Source organism: Mauremys mutica, chromosome 10 (assembly GCF_020497125.1).
Source record: "Mauremys mutica isolate MM-2020 ecotype Southern chromosome 10, ASM2049712v1, whole genome shotgun sequence".
Taxonomy (NCBI): domain Eukaryota; kingdom Metazoa; phylum Chordata; order Testudines; family Geoemydidae; genus Mauremys; species Mauremys mutica.
The window spans coordinates 10,750,258-10,764,095 of NC_059081.1; the positions used below are offsets into that span (position 1 = coordinate 10,750,258).

General features: G+C 41.6%; 1 protein-coding gene across 2 annotated transcripts in view; it reads right to left on the reverse strand.

Moving 5' to 3' along the window:
- Positions 1–610: 610 nt before the first annotated feature.
- The window catches only part of ADCY5 (adenylate cyclase 5), a 298,584-nt gene continuing 285,356 nt past the window's right edge, over positions 611–13,838 (reverse strand). For both annotated transcript variants that reach the window (XM_045031720.1, XM_045031719.1), the window contains exons 17-22: positions 13,143–13,169; positions 12,163–12,295; positions 9,082–9,345; positions 8,301–8,505; positions 7,403–7,527; positions 611–3,850 (exon numbers count right to left, since the gene is read on the reverse strand). In XM_045031720.1, coding sequence (XP_044887655.1) covers positions 3,722–3,850; positions 7,403–7,527; positions 8,301–8,505; positions 9,082–9,345; positions 12,163–12,295; positions 13,143–13,169 — 883 coding nt within the window. In that variant the 3' untranslated portion in view covers positions 611–3,721. The remainder of the gene's footprint in view (positions 3,851–7,402; positions 7,528–8,300; positions 8,506–9,081; positions 9,346–12,162; positions 12,296–13,142; positions 13,170–13,838) is intronic.

The following is a 13,838-nucleotide window of genomic DNA, read 5'->3' on the forward strand; positions in this document are numbered from 1 at the left end:
TTTTATTACTTTTTAAAATTGTCCTTGTTTTCTCTGAACAAAGAGTCAACTCAGTAAAAAAAAACAAAAACCCAACCCACTATCTATGATATGTTAGGTGCTTAATCAATCTAAATCAATGCTCCTTTTTCAGTAATACTGACCAGTTAGTGCTTGAAAAATTATACCTGTAAATCAGCTTATTTAATATTTTGAGATATATTATGAACTCCAAGGTTGCTGTACCTAAGTCCTAGGGGCCCTGACACTAAGCTGAAATCACCAGGTTCCCCCACACCATGCACAGGGAGAGATAGGGCCTGGCTACATGGTAAGCTCTCTTATGTAGCCACTCTGAACTGCCAGGAGAGAGCTCTCCGGTCAGCTTAACTACTCCCACTGGCAGGGGCTGGAGATGCTTTCCTGGTGACGTAGCGCTGTCCACACCGGCTCGGGTGTGAGTTACACCAACACAAATGGTGGTGTAGACAGCCTCAGGTTCAAGGCCTTGCTCCAGTAAATACTTAATTATTCAAAGTGAAAAAGCTCATTAGCTGTGGGGCAGCATCAGCACTTACGTGGCTTGGCTCATGCCAACTAGCAGCAATACAGACATGGACAGCAGTGGTGCCTAAATCTCTTTGTGAATCTAGCTATGAGGTGTTATTTTGACAAGAACTGGGTCCCCTTCCAATTGTCCTGGGGAGTTGCATTGTAACAGAATGTGGCATTTACGTCAACCTTGCTCTCAGTTCTAGGAGGTATAGCTTGAACCCCTATACAGGAGTGCCTCATCCTTCTAATGCCTAGGCATGCTAACAGGTCTGTTCTTAAAATTGCGTTGGACATCACACAAGCTAACTTTGAATGTAGTAGCAAATAAACCATGTGCAGCAAAACAGTAGCATTGTAGGTAGAGTAGCTATTTCAAAGTAAGATGAGTTATTAGCATCTATTTAAATATGCCAGATATAACCAGGCTTTCTGATATTGGCTCAAATTTACCTTAGGTGGTTCCTCAATACACAGCACACACATATAGTGGAATGTTCATAGTACAAATAAGTGCTAAGGGATCTGTGCTTAAATAGTCTCATAGTAGATAACCTGGATTGTGCAACTGGTCACAAAACTTCATTCAAACACAGTTCTAGGTTTTCTATTCAGAACACATCAGTTACATTACATTTAAATATGGAACGTCTAAAACTTGTGCATAATTATCATCTGGTGCACAAATATGTCTTTTCACGACCCAGCTACAGCTTAAATAAAACGTAGACCAAAGCCATGTTACCAGTGAAACAGTGTTTAATATAGTTAAATTACTTAAATAGATTTCAATTTCCATGGGAAATCATAATGGTATCAATTTTTATAGGAGCTAAAATAAAGAGTATGTATACCCCTTGAAATGATCATGACACACTGTCAACAATCACAGTCAGAGATACTTGGGACTCGAAATATCATTGACAACACAGCTGCGCAAGGTGGAGCAGCAGACTGATCAAAAGTTAAGAATACAGACTTTAGTAAAGTAGAAAGCAAACCTAAAAATGAATGTACATGATGAAGATGATGAAACCCAGTGAGTGGTAGAAAGGGATGGGGGAGAGGGACGGGTGTGGTCATTGTGCCATGTAACGAAAGAATTTTGCAAATCAGAAAATGCAAAGCAGCAAAAGTATAGTACAAGGGCAGACTTGGCAGTTTTACAGAAGTCAATATACTATACTTTTCAAAGCTGTGGCCTATTAAAGGGGAAAAGGAAGGATAACAGGGGTGCCATTTAAGCTCAAGTTTAAATGGCTGAATGCTAAGCAACATGGTAAATTAATTAGGACAGGCCCATGCATTTTAATTTACTCTTGTTGTAAAAAATAAAGTGAAATACTTATTTTATAAATCACCACTATAGTGCAATCGTTAAGTTGTTAATACAGTAATTTTTGCCCTGAGAAGAGTTGAAAAGAACTTTACTGAATGTCAAAATATTTGAGTCATTTTAGTGATAGCCAAATTCAGTATCAAAACTCTCCCCTCATAGAATATAAAAAATAGGGCTTTAAAATGCTTTTAAAAAAAATAAAATAGCAAGGGTTTAATTTTTACAAGCTAAAAAAGGTACATAAATCATAACGAATTATTCATATACCCCCCCCCTAGTCAGAGGATATGTCCAACATGATATCGGTGTCACTCTATTTAAAGATCTCCTGAATCCACATACAAATGATCCAGCTGTCTTTTTTTTAAAAGGATAGAATCACCTAACTCTTAAAATAGCTGTGAATCATTAATTTAATTAAATGTTTGCTACAAGACAGTCAACCTGGCAGTGCAGTACATAGTTCTTTGTAAAGGCAAATGGCACTTCGAGTATCTTGGACACTTCTTTGTATTATCAGGATTCTATTAATAGCTGCTGTGAGAAAATAACAATTTTAAAGGAATTGTTAAAATGATCTTATTTTTGTTCCAGTGTGACAGAGTTTTTGCTACCTTCAGATGAAGATTTGCTTAGTGCTCTTCCCTGTTAGGCTTGTCTGATATTCTCAACAGCTCAGTTATTTATCATGCATCCTACTTCCATTCGCTGCACTCTATCACCTCCAACTGAATCTTGAATCCTGAAATGAACAGTTGTTTGTAATGATTTTGTACTCGATTTTTTTTCTCTTCTGTAGGGTTTTCTGAATTTTCACTTAAAAATGCATCTGACTCGGCCTGCAACCTCATCAACTGTTGTTTGATTGTTTACTCTTAATCTGAAAACTGCCAAGTCTGTATTCAGAGAATAATGCACGGAATGTTACATAGTTCTGCAGGTTATATATACACACAACCCACCACACGCTGGTGTGGACAGACTTTTTTCTAATATATATAATTTACAAAATATAGAATTTGGTATATCTGTTAGATCTCCATGTTTTCAATATTACAAAATAAAAAATACGAAAACAAGAAAGTTGAGGGGGGAGGGTTCCCCCGAAAGTGTCTGTCTCTTGTTTTCATCTAGTCTTTCATGTGTAAACTGATATATATACCAAAGAAGAGCACAGAAGACTTTCATTTAATAAATATGTTTGCAGAGCCATGTTTCCTCATCTTGATCTTAGGTGTACCAGTCCTATTCAGAAGAGTAGGCTGTTAGCCATGTAAGAGAAAGGGGACAGTTTTATAGGGCAAGGTGTCTTTTTCAACCTAAAAACATTACCAATGCTGTTCTGAAAGGCCTTTCGTGTAGAACAGTGGGGGTCACTTTTAATTTTGAAAACCTATCAAACAGCTAATAAAAGAAGAGGGGTACACTTGAAAGAGCTGACCGTATGGAACAGAAATATTATAGGAGTGCAAATCCTTTCCAAAATAATGCTTTGTAGTGAATCATACATTCCTTCAACCCAGTAAAATTTTGTGTAGCTTCAATAAATATTTAAATATCTTTATGTCCTGTGCAGCAGCTTCATTTTCAAAGCTCAAATTCATTTCTTTTATCTGGGAATTCCACAGAGATGCATCTTTGGTCGATTTAGCACTCCACTGGGAATTACTCCACAGTGTTTTCTTTCTTCTGCACTGCATGGCATGTGGCGAAAGTTCGTTTGCTTGTCAGAACCATGCTCTAAAGTCGTTTGCATGAAAAAATGCAACTGCGCTGTACTTTTGGGTCCACAGCTAAACAGCAATTCTTCTTCGTGCAAATGCCATTTTTAAAGTTGTGCTATGGTTGCTGCTAACTGATCGGCGGCCCTTCGTTTAGCAAGTAGGTGGTCATTTCTCCTTTACCCTTTACCTTAACCACCCCTCGACATTCCAGCTGATAGCCATTGGCTGCTAAAACCTGGTACATGTCTGTGGTCACCTGTAGAGAGAGAATAGATTAGAAGCGATAGCAGAACCGATAAACTTGCTCGCCCCCACCTCTACACCATCTCTCTTCAGCCACGTAATCCACACATGCAATTAATTTTGGGTGTAATATTTTGTTTTGTTAAAATTCTCTTACTTGTATCAACCAGTTTATAGGAAGGTGGCCAGAACAAGTTACGTAACTGCTACAAGCTGCAAACAATGATTTTCAAGGTCATATTGGGCACATCAGCTGCTCTCCAGCTGAGGGTCATGATTCTAGAGGCTGGGGAGGAAAGAAATTACTAGCAATTCCATTTCACGGAGCCGGTATTCTGCTGAAGTTGATTTGCTTTGGGGCGGGGGAGGGGCCGGCTACAAGGGATCACAATATGAATAAGGTAAGTCACAGTTATACGCTTGCCTCTAGAACCCAGGTGAAGTGCTGGGTCATGGTCCCAGAAAGGGGAGAAGGAAATACCCCATTTCATGTCTCCAGTATCTGCTTACATTAAGGGCGTGGGGCGCAGGTCACAATATGAAAAAGGTTAGTCATAGTCAAAGTTAAGATTCTGTCACAGGTATTTTTAGTAAAAGTAACAGACAGCTTGCAGGCAATAAACAAAAATGCCTAGGCTTGCAGCTGCTCCTGTGGCAGGTGCTGACCATTGCCGCTCCAGCCCCTGGGGGACTGACCCAACCCCAAGTGCTGCTCTGACCGGCCTGGGGCTGGCCAGCTGTTTGGTGGAACCAGGACTTGACTGCTGGTCAGCTGTTCGGGCAGCCCCTATCCTGGCTGCTGCTCCAGTGGGCTCAGAGCCCGCTGCTGCCAGTTGTTCCGGGGGCCACTGCTTCAGGGCTGGCCGCCAGCCACCTGTTCTGGCAGCAGCTGCTGCTGCTCCACAGCCCTGTCCCAGAAGAACTCATGGAGGTCCCAAAAAAATCACAGAATCTGTGACCTCTGTGACAGATTCGTAGCCTTAGTCATAGTACTAAGCTACTGCATCTAGAACCCAAGTGAAATGCTTGGCTGTATTCCTGTGGAAGTAGGTTGGAAATCCATTTAAATTGTGGACCCTATGAAGTAAGCCCTTAAATAGGTTAAATGGATAACACACGACTCGTGTCATTTCTCAGGAAGCTGCAAACAATCAATCAAACAGGAAACACACTAGGTGATCAAATTGGGTGAAAAGACGACAAGGATTGTTCCGGCACTATCCTGTTTCATGCTGCGGCTTAAGGCAGCTGCCATTCAAATATAACCATTTGCTACATAGACAAACATTTTCAAGGGGGTAGGGGCCAAATTTTCAAAGATATTTAGTTGCCTAAAGAAGCAGTTTAGGCACCAAACTCATTGGGAGTTAGACCTCTAGCCTGCTTAGGCTCTTTTGAAAATCCCACTAGACACCTAGCTACCTCTGAAAAGCAGGCCCTAAACTGAAAGGATTTGGGGCTAATCACCTGACATTTGTACACAGAAAAGCTGATCCAATCATCCTCTTGCAACAGTCCACTGATCTTCCATTGCCTGATAGAGCCGGAAATCTACCTGCACTCATTGTGTTAACTATCAGTGTGGGCAAAGAGTCTGATAATTTCCTGAACTCTCCTTTTTTCCTTGACTATTGTGTTGTATATATGGCATACCCGTGTATTTACCAGCTCACAATGCAGCTCATTAAAATATGGTCACTTTGAAAACACAGCACTGACAAAGTCCTGTTAAGATCTGATCTACTACAGACTCTGTTCAGTGCAGAATTTTTCCTTACAGCATTTTCTCATGCTCTGATCTCTGGCTTTAAATGTTTTCAGTTCTACCTTCATAGGGCTGGAAAGTCACTAGTCTAGAGAGAAAACTGCCCATGAATATTCTTAGGTAGAAAAGTTTTAATAAATAGTGATCCAGTTAACTCTCAGTTTAACTGGCAAAAAGCACAAAAATCTTCACTTGGATTTTGCATCATTTACTCTTATTATTTTTATACCTCTGCAGTATGGTACTGAGGAATGATGATACACAACAGTGGCTTCAACTCTTTAGAGAAAACAGAACTGTATGTGCCATGTGACAATGGAAATGAATTGTCTCTCTTTGAACACTGAACACAGAGCTTGATTAGAATAAGAAAGATGCATTAACCTTAAAACTACTCTTTCTCTCCGCTTCTCTGGGGAAATGTCCCCACCCCCTGCCTGTCTGAAATCCTTCTACAGTTCTGAAGAAAGAGTATATATATGTCCTCACAGAATACAGGGCATCATTGTGACAGAGAAAATTAAGGACATTATAGTTTGTGGAAAATGCTGCTTACAACAGATAACAGTATTCACAGAAACAAATTTGTGAGGCAAGTCCTAGTAAACCAAAATAACTCTAAGATTCTCCTTGCTCTTTAGCAGTGAGGTTGTGTGGCAACAGAAATATAGCCATATCCTACTTCAAAGGATGTCATATTTTCCAATAGGTGTTAACATATTATCTAGTTGTATGGGGCTCAACAATAAAGAATTTGCCTCCTAGGGTATGGCTACACTGGCGATTTGCAGCGCTGGAAAGCCTCCACCAGCGCTGCAATTAGTAAGTGGCCACACCTGCAGGGCACTTCCAGCGCTGCAACTCCCTGGCTGCAGCGCTGGCCATACACCTCACTCAGCATGGGGAATAAGGATTCCAGCGCTGGTGCTGCAGCGCTGGTCATCAAGTGTGGCCACACACCAGCGCTGTGATTGGCCTCCAGGGTATAAGGATGTATCCCAGAATGCTTTTATAAATTACTCTCTTTGTTTTGTTATGCAGCCTCTCTTTGTTTTGTTGTGAACGAGCTCCATGCGGAGCTCCGTTGCCGCTGCTGCTTATCTAAAAAACAAACAGAGCTCCTGTTTGCTGTGATCATCTGTACCTGGCTGTAAACAATCAAATGAGATTGCAGGCAGGGAGTGAATGAAACAGTGGGGAGTCGTGTTGGCTGCAGGCTGTTTGCAATTAAGAGTTAAGACTAAGGGGTTGGAAACATGTTCTGATTTTTCAAGGCAGGAAGCTAAACACACAGTGTTGGCTCCAAAAATCCACTCTCTCTCTCCCCCCGCTCCCTGTCACACTAGACTCCACTCCACCCTCCTCTTTTGAAAAGCACGTTGCGGCCACTTGAATGCTGGGATAGCTGCCCATAATGCATCACTCCCAGCAGCGCTGCTAATGCTGCAAATGTGGCCACACACCAGCGCTGCTCCTACACAGCTGGATGACCAGCGCTGCAAACCGTAAGTGTAGCCATACCCCTAGTATCACTTCCCCCAGTGCTTTAACATTATCCTTCACAACGTCCCTACAGCATAGTAACCCCCAACGGAAAGATAGGGAAATGAATGAATTGTCTCAAGACCACTGAATTCAGGATCAGAACTCAGGATTCCAGGCTCCCAATACTGTGCTCAGGCCCCTCGTTCACCTCTCTCACCCTACTGTCTAAACGTTTGGCATAAAGTGATGAAATGAGATAGAGCCCTAAGTTAGATTAAAAGATACATGATATGTTTTATGTTAATTAAAACTCACCTGAATTCTGTCAGGAACACCCGTACTGTCCATGCGACTGGCTACGTTGACTGTGTTTCCCCAGATGTCATATTGAGGTTTGCGTGCGCCTATTACCCCGGCTACCACGGGACCAATATTTAACCCTAGGAACAGAAAAGCAATCCCAGTGCTTCAGGTCCATCACTTAGGAGTCATGTGAGCAGGCTGTTCATCAGGCACATACATGAATGTCCCTGGGCTCAGCATTTCCCTTTCTAAATCCAGAAATAATCCATAAATATGCAATATGTTGCAATATGTTGTTTTTTAAAGCTGTGGGAAGACTGGGAGACGTATATGCCACAGGGAAGAACGGGGTCTTCTACGTGATAATACAGAGTCCTGATGACGTCCCCCACCTAAATATCACTTTAGGGGGTTGTCACACTCCTTTCCTTCTCATGACTTCCCCTATTTTTAAAGGAAATTTAATGTCCAAGTCAGGTGATAAAATGACAGGCCTTGAGATTGAAGTCTGTGTCCACATAGCAGGTGTATCAGGGGCAGCAACAATGAAAGATTCCCAGTGCTGCCCAGATGCCAGCATGCCTCAACCTTTACACAGTAAGAGCCTCTGTGACTATTCAATCTTTGGCCTTGCTGCTGCCAATGTCACTTCCCTACTAGTGCCAATTCTAGTGGTGGTTTTCATAATGTGGACACTTGTCCTCAAAGAACTGGACAGACACCATTTTATATGGACCAAAGAAAAGCATCATAACTAGTTTTCTGTCATCACAGGCTGGATTCATTGGAACCAGCAAACTTGTAGGTTTTAAATATAAATTAAGCTGCACTTTTAACTCTAGATGAAGTGGCCAGGTTGGAATGAACATCAATAAAAATTAAGTCTGTAACCTCCAAATAAATACTTTACCTATTTTCATCTGGAAGTTGTTGAACGAATGCTCATTAATGTACTTCATTTGGTCCATTAACCTCATGGCAAAGTCAGCCAGAGCTTTGATGTGTGATTTTCCCACCTTGTCATAAGTAGAGTCATTGAGGCCTGAAGCAGCCATGTACGTACTGCCAATGGTTTTGATCTTCTCCAGCTGACGGAATTGGTCCTCACTTATTATCTGTTTCACAGAAAGAGAGCAAAGTTACTGAATAAGACTTGATGCAAATGAATAGATGCTGTTTAATTCATCCTTACAGCAACCCAGTATGGCATGGCACATCCACTATGAAAAATTGTATCAAGTGTGTCCATGACTCAGATAGGATGTGGTCAGAGTCCATGGAGCTCCAGCCAGGTAACAATATGCAATACAGAAGTTCCCCGACTTACGCAAGAATTCCGTTCCGGAACGCCTTGCGTAAGTCGAATTTTGCATAAGTCAGGAACGTATTTCCAAAAATTATGGGGGAAAAAAAAAAAGCTTATGGAAATTTTTCCGTAACTTGGGTTTGCATAACTCAGGGAGTCTCTGTGCACAAAGGAAGGGAAATTATTTGGTGCTGTAGAAGAGGGTAAGGAAAAGAAAGTGACCATAAACTAAAACAGGTTAAAGACTGAGAATGTGTGTGATGAGGACTGGACTGGTCCCATTGCTGGCTGACTTCCTTCTTGTGAGGGAAGGGTTGAACTGATTCTGTTTGCTCTGTCAGTAGAACTCTAGCAAGATTAAAAGTCTGGATAGCCTCTCACTCACTTCATCAAAGTCTGCAATAATTTCGTTGAGGAGCCTCAGACATTCCACCCCTTCGTTGTTTGCCTCTAACTCCACGTAGAACTCTGAGAAGTTGCTGATGGAGGCAAACATAACAGCCACGCACTCACAGGACTGGTAATACAGCTCATCGTTTCGCCGCTCTTGTGCCAGGAAATGGGCTGCCACGTCCTTGGGCAAGATGTTGTGGAGGAGGCGTCTATTGTAGGCCTGTAGCTCCTCCATTTCCTCTTTCTCTTCAGTGGCCTAGTTGAGAAAAGATAAAGAGAGAGTCGTGCTGGCCATTCTAGTTACTACTTGGGAGGAGAGAGAACTGCAAATGAGCTCACAGAACCAGAGAGCAGAACATTAATGCACTTTAGAAACATGGTCATACTTGGTGTAAACATTTGCCCTGGTTTTGAGCCTGCTCAGCTCCCACGAGGAGATCATTTCAATAGGGCCAGAGTGGAATCAGCACCTCACAGGATTGTACCCTTTGTCCCAGGGCAATCCAGATCTTGAAAATCTTTAAAGACAAGCTGTCCTGCCCCTTCGGTAGTTATTTACAGCCGCACAAAGGTGAGTGTAAAATTCTATCACTGGTATACGGGAGGGGAGAAGGACGGGGGTGGGGAGGAATACCGGAACAGTGGGGTGTGGGGAGGGGGTAGGAGATGCGGGAGCTGTATGGCTGAGAGGCATGTGCAAGGAGATGGAAGTGGAGGAAGCTCAGGGATGTTTACATGGGGTACCAGGAGTGGGTGTGTAGGGAGGGATAGCAGGAGGCGGCCGGTTCTGGGGAGGCCAGAATTGGGGGCGGGGAGCAGTAGGGGTGGGTGTGTGTGAAACCAAGTTGTTTGGTTTGCTCCAAAGCTTGTCTCCATCTTATTGCATACAGATCCAAAACATTAACACTGCTGAACTATGTGGGTTTCCTCCTAACCATCTGCACAATGCCTCAAGAGTACATTGCCAGGATATCTCCTTCCAAGTCTGACTGCAGAAGTGATATTACAATGTAATCCCCCTCACAAAAGCTCATTACTCAACTAAACAAAAGGAAACTCAGTTTGCATGAGGTGTGCCAGTACATATGATGCTCATGAAATGTAATTACAATTGAGCTTACACAAAATCAAGCTAGTCTATAGCTCTGGTCTGGTCTACACTCTCAGCGAACCTGTTAAGAGTTACTGTATTATAAGAGAGATCTTCACCATAGGAGTGCAATGCCCAGCTCACCCTGTGCTGGCCAGCCAGAGTCTGGAATAGATGACCTTCAGGTTAGTTTGCAAAGTCTATCTGCCTTTCGAGGTATTTTCAGAAGAGGAGGAGTATGTTTGAGTGGATGGGAGATTGGGTTGAAAGAGTTTGCGGGTTGAGGAGCGGTGTTAGTTTCTGGATATTGGCCCAGCATGCATGGATTTTAGGATTATTATTTAGATGAAACGGAAGCTGTTGCATGGATGTACTTTCGTAAGATGAGGGGGATACAATAAAATACGAGTATAAGCTCACTATATGACTCAGACTTCATGGATAATCTTTCTGAGTTCTCCTTATAGACCTAATTAGTACCAGCTTTGCAGTCATTGAACACTAATTTCACTGGAGATGCTCCTGTGAGAACGGCATCAGACCTGCATATATTGTGCCTCTTCCATCACTACCATCCGGTAATTGCTTTCTTCCCTCTCCACCCCCCTGAAAAATCACAAAACACAAGGAAAGAAGGAAATCTGTACAGGAAGCAAGTGTGAACCATGTGGCTAATACACAATGACCACAGAACTGCCCTGCTCACAGCAACACCAAACAGCTGCCCCAGGTACATGTGTGCTTTCACTCCTCTAGAAACCAGGACTTCAATGATGACACTATGAACCTGATTTATACAAATAAGGCCACTTCTGGAATGTAATATTTCCAGGTCTGACATGAAACACAAGAACATGGAATCTACCAGGGCCAATTGGGTCTGCTTTCCTGCATGGAAAACGCTTTGATCCATCTGGAGAAGCAACATGATCGAAGGACTGAGCACAGGATGGGAATCCTGAATACTAAACTTGGCTCTGTTCTGAATCGTGGAGCAGCCATGGGCTCGTCCCCTTATCTCTTTTGTTTCTTCATTTGTAAACTTGAGGTAATAATATTTACCTACCTCCCAAGCAAGCACTAATTAGTTAATGCTTGTACAGAGGTTTGAAGCTATATGTGGCACTATGTAAATATCCTATTGTTATTAGTCTGATATCTTGCTATGTGAATATTAATCCATTTAATCTGGTAGCAGGAGTCCACTATTTGACTGAAAAAGGGAAAAAACTATAAAGCATCTAGCCAGCTCCAATGCTTTATGTGACAGCAAAGTTGAAAACTCCACTGTGAATCCTTCAAACATTCATTCATCTTGTACCCTGATGGATTTACCTTGGTTAGTATCCTGACTGGCTCAGCTGTGTTACTAGGGATTGTAAAATTGTCCTGCCTTTTTAAAAAAATTAAGCCATAAAACATTCATAGGCTCTAAATATGTTAATATACCCAAACTCCGACAACCATACCTCTGAAAGCTGCAAACTACAGCCTACCCAACTTGGTTTCTGCTTATATTTCAGAGGTGGTTTCTGTGTTTGTTTACATAGAGATCAAGGGCTAAAAGAAGCATAAGTGTCTGATAACTTTTGAAAGCTGTACAGACTCTTTCTGCTGCCTGCCTCTTATTTCAGAATTCAGCAGCATGGTTAAAGAAAACAAATGGTGCCTTGTTACGTGATCTTTGGCAAGTGGCCTAACCTGCCTGCGCCTCAGTTTAGCCAGCTGTAAAACGGGGATAACGCTTACCCTAATAAATTAAGTATCATAGCAGCCCTGTAAATAAGGTACATCAAATGCTTTAAGACCCTTGAGTGAAAGATGCTACAGAAGAGAAGAGCATTATTGGTCTATCGGATTGAAGGCAATGTCCAGCTCGAATTCATGGGGATTTGATCACATAGTCCATCATTGTAGCGCAGTAGTTTTGCATTATGAAACACAACCTCCGTGCATTATGCAAACACATACACACCCACCCACCTGCAGTTTCCAAAGGAAGTCAAGCCTTGCTGTGGATTCCACCTGCTGGGCATGCAGATATAATGCCAGGACAAAAACAGTTATGACGATAGGGGTCACAATCTTCAGTGCCACTCTCGACGCTTTCGGGGAGCTAGAGTCAAGGAGAAGACAGAAGTCTGTGAATATTCCTGGCCCTCTGCTCCTGACTAGGAAGAACAGAAGCTGTAACTGTAAGCTCCATTTCTCTCTTGAAGGCACAGTTGTGCAACCTAACGTTTGTTTTGCAAGAGCAGTGGAGGGAATGTTCCTGACTTGCCATTTGAACAATACTTGTGGTCGCTTGCAACCTTTGCAGTTGATAACTGATTTCAAATATGACATCTGAAACTGGAGATTAGATTTAACTTCTTAAAGTGACATCGTCAATATAAAAGTCATCTCTAAAAAGCCGCTAACACAACACTATACTCGGTAAAACTGAAATAACTTTAAAAATCTGGTTTACTTAGCACCATTTATGCTTTTTTTCCTTCCCCAATTAAGCTTGGACAGTGAAACTAGCCTGCTCAGTTTCAAGTTGTGTGTGGTTAATATCTAGTCAATCTCGTTCGCTCTTTCATTTACATTTATTAAAAAGTTTCACTTCATGGAAATTTTAAAATACCTCCCCTCCCCTCCAAAAATCCCCTTTTGAATTTAAAATTATGAAAACATTAAAATAAAACCTTCAATCTTTTTTAAAAAACAAAATCTACAATCTGGATCAGTAGCTAACTGGCATCATCCCTTTCAGAATACGCTCCAAGAACAGGCATACATGGCTGGTCAACATTCAGCACCTTTAAAGTATCTATACTTTATTGTGCCAGCTCATAGAAGCAATGACGAGAACTAGCGGCAGTCTTGCCATCTGTGACTCAAACATGCTGCTAGTATATTTTTGTGAACATTTTAAAAGGCAATTTTTGGCATGAAATGTGAAAAAAAAAGAAACTCACCATGTTGATGTTGCATTAGAGAACTCACTGGAAAAAAAATCAGACATATTTAAGATGACTATTTTGGTTTGATCTCTTCAGGAGTAACACACAAGTCTTTTTGACATCACTGAGTAATCTCTTTACAGTCCTGCAGTTTTAACACTGTGTGGCGCCACAATCCTTTTAAACAGTATGTCATTACTGGTCAGTAGTTAAATTGAAAGGTGCAGAATGATGCTATTACATTAATTTCCCCTGAAGTGAGAGTGTGAATTAAACATACATCATGTACAAAGATCACTGGGAAAGTTAATTTTCAGAAGGCTATCCTGGATTTAAAATCCAATGGAAGGCGCTTGGCAAAAGCCTGTGCATGTTTCAGGACAATTTGTCACACTAAAGCCAGCAGAACAACTTGCTTTAAAGCTGGGGGATTTGGAAAAAGATGTTCTGAACTACCAGATCCATCTTCCCAATTCATAAATTCTTTAATATTAAAAAGGAACTTATAATAATAATAATAAATAATAATAAATAATGGTAATTTACTTAATTGTCATTATTGCAAATGTCAGTGTGTTGTAACAGGAATCATCAATTTGCGCTGTAGCTAACATGTGGTGGCAGGATCTAATTGGGCCTGATCTTCCACCCACTGAAGTTAGAGGCAACCTTCTGTTGACATCACTGGTTCAGGAATAAGCACACTTGTCA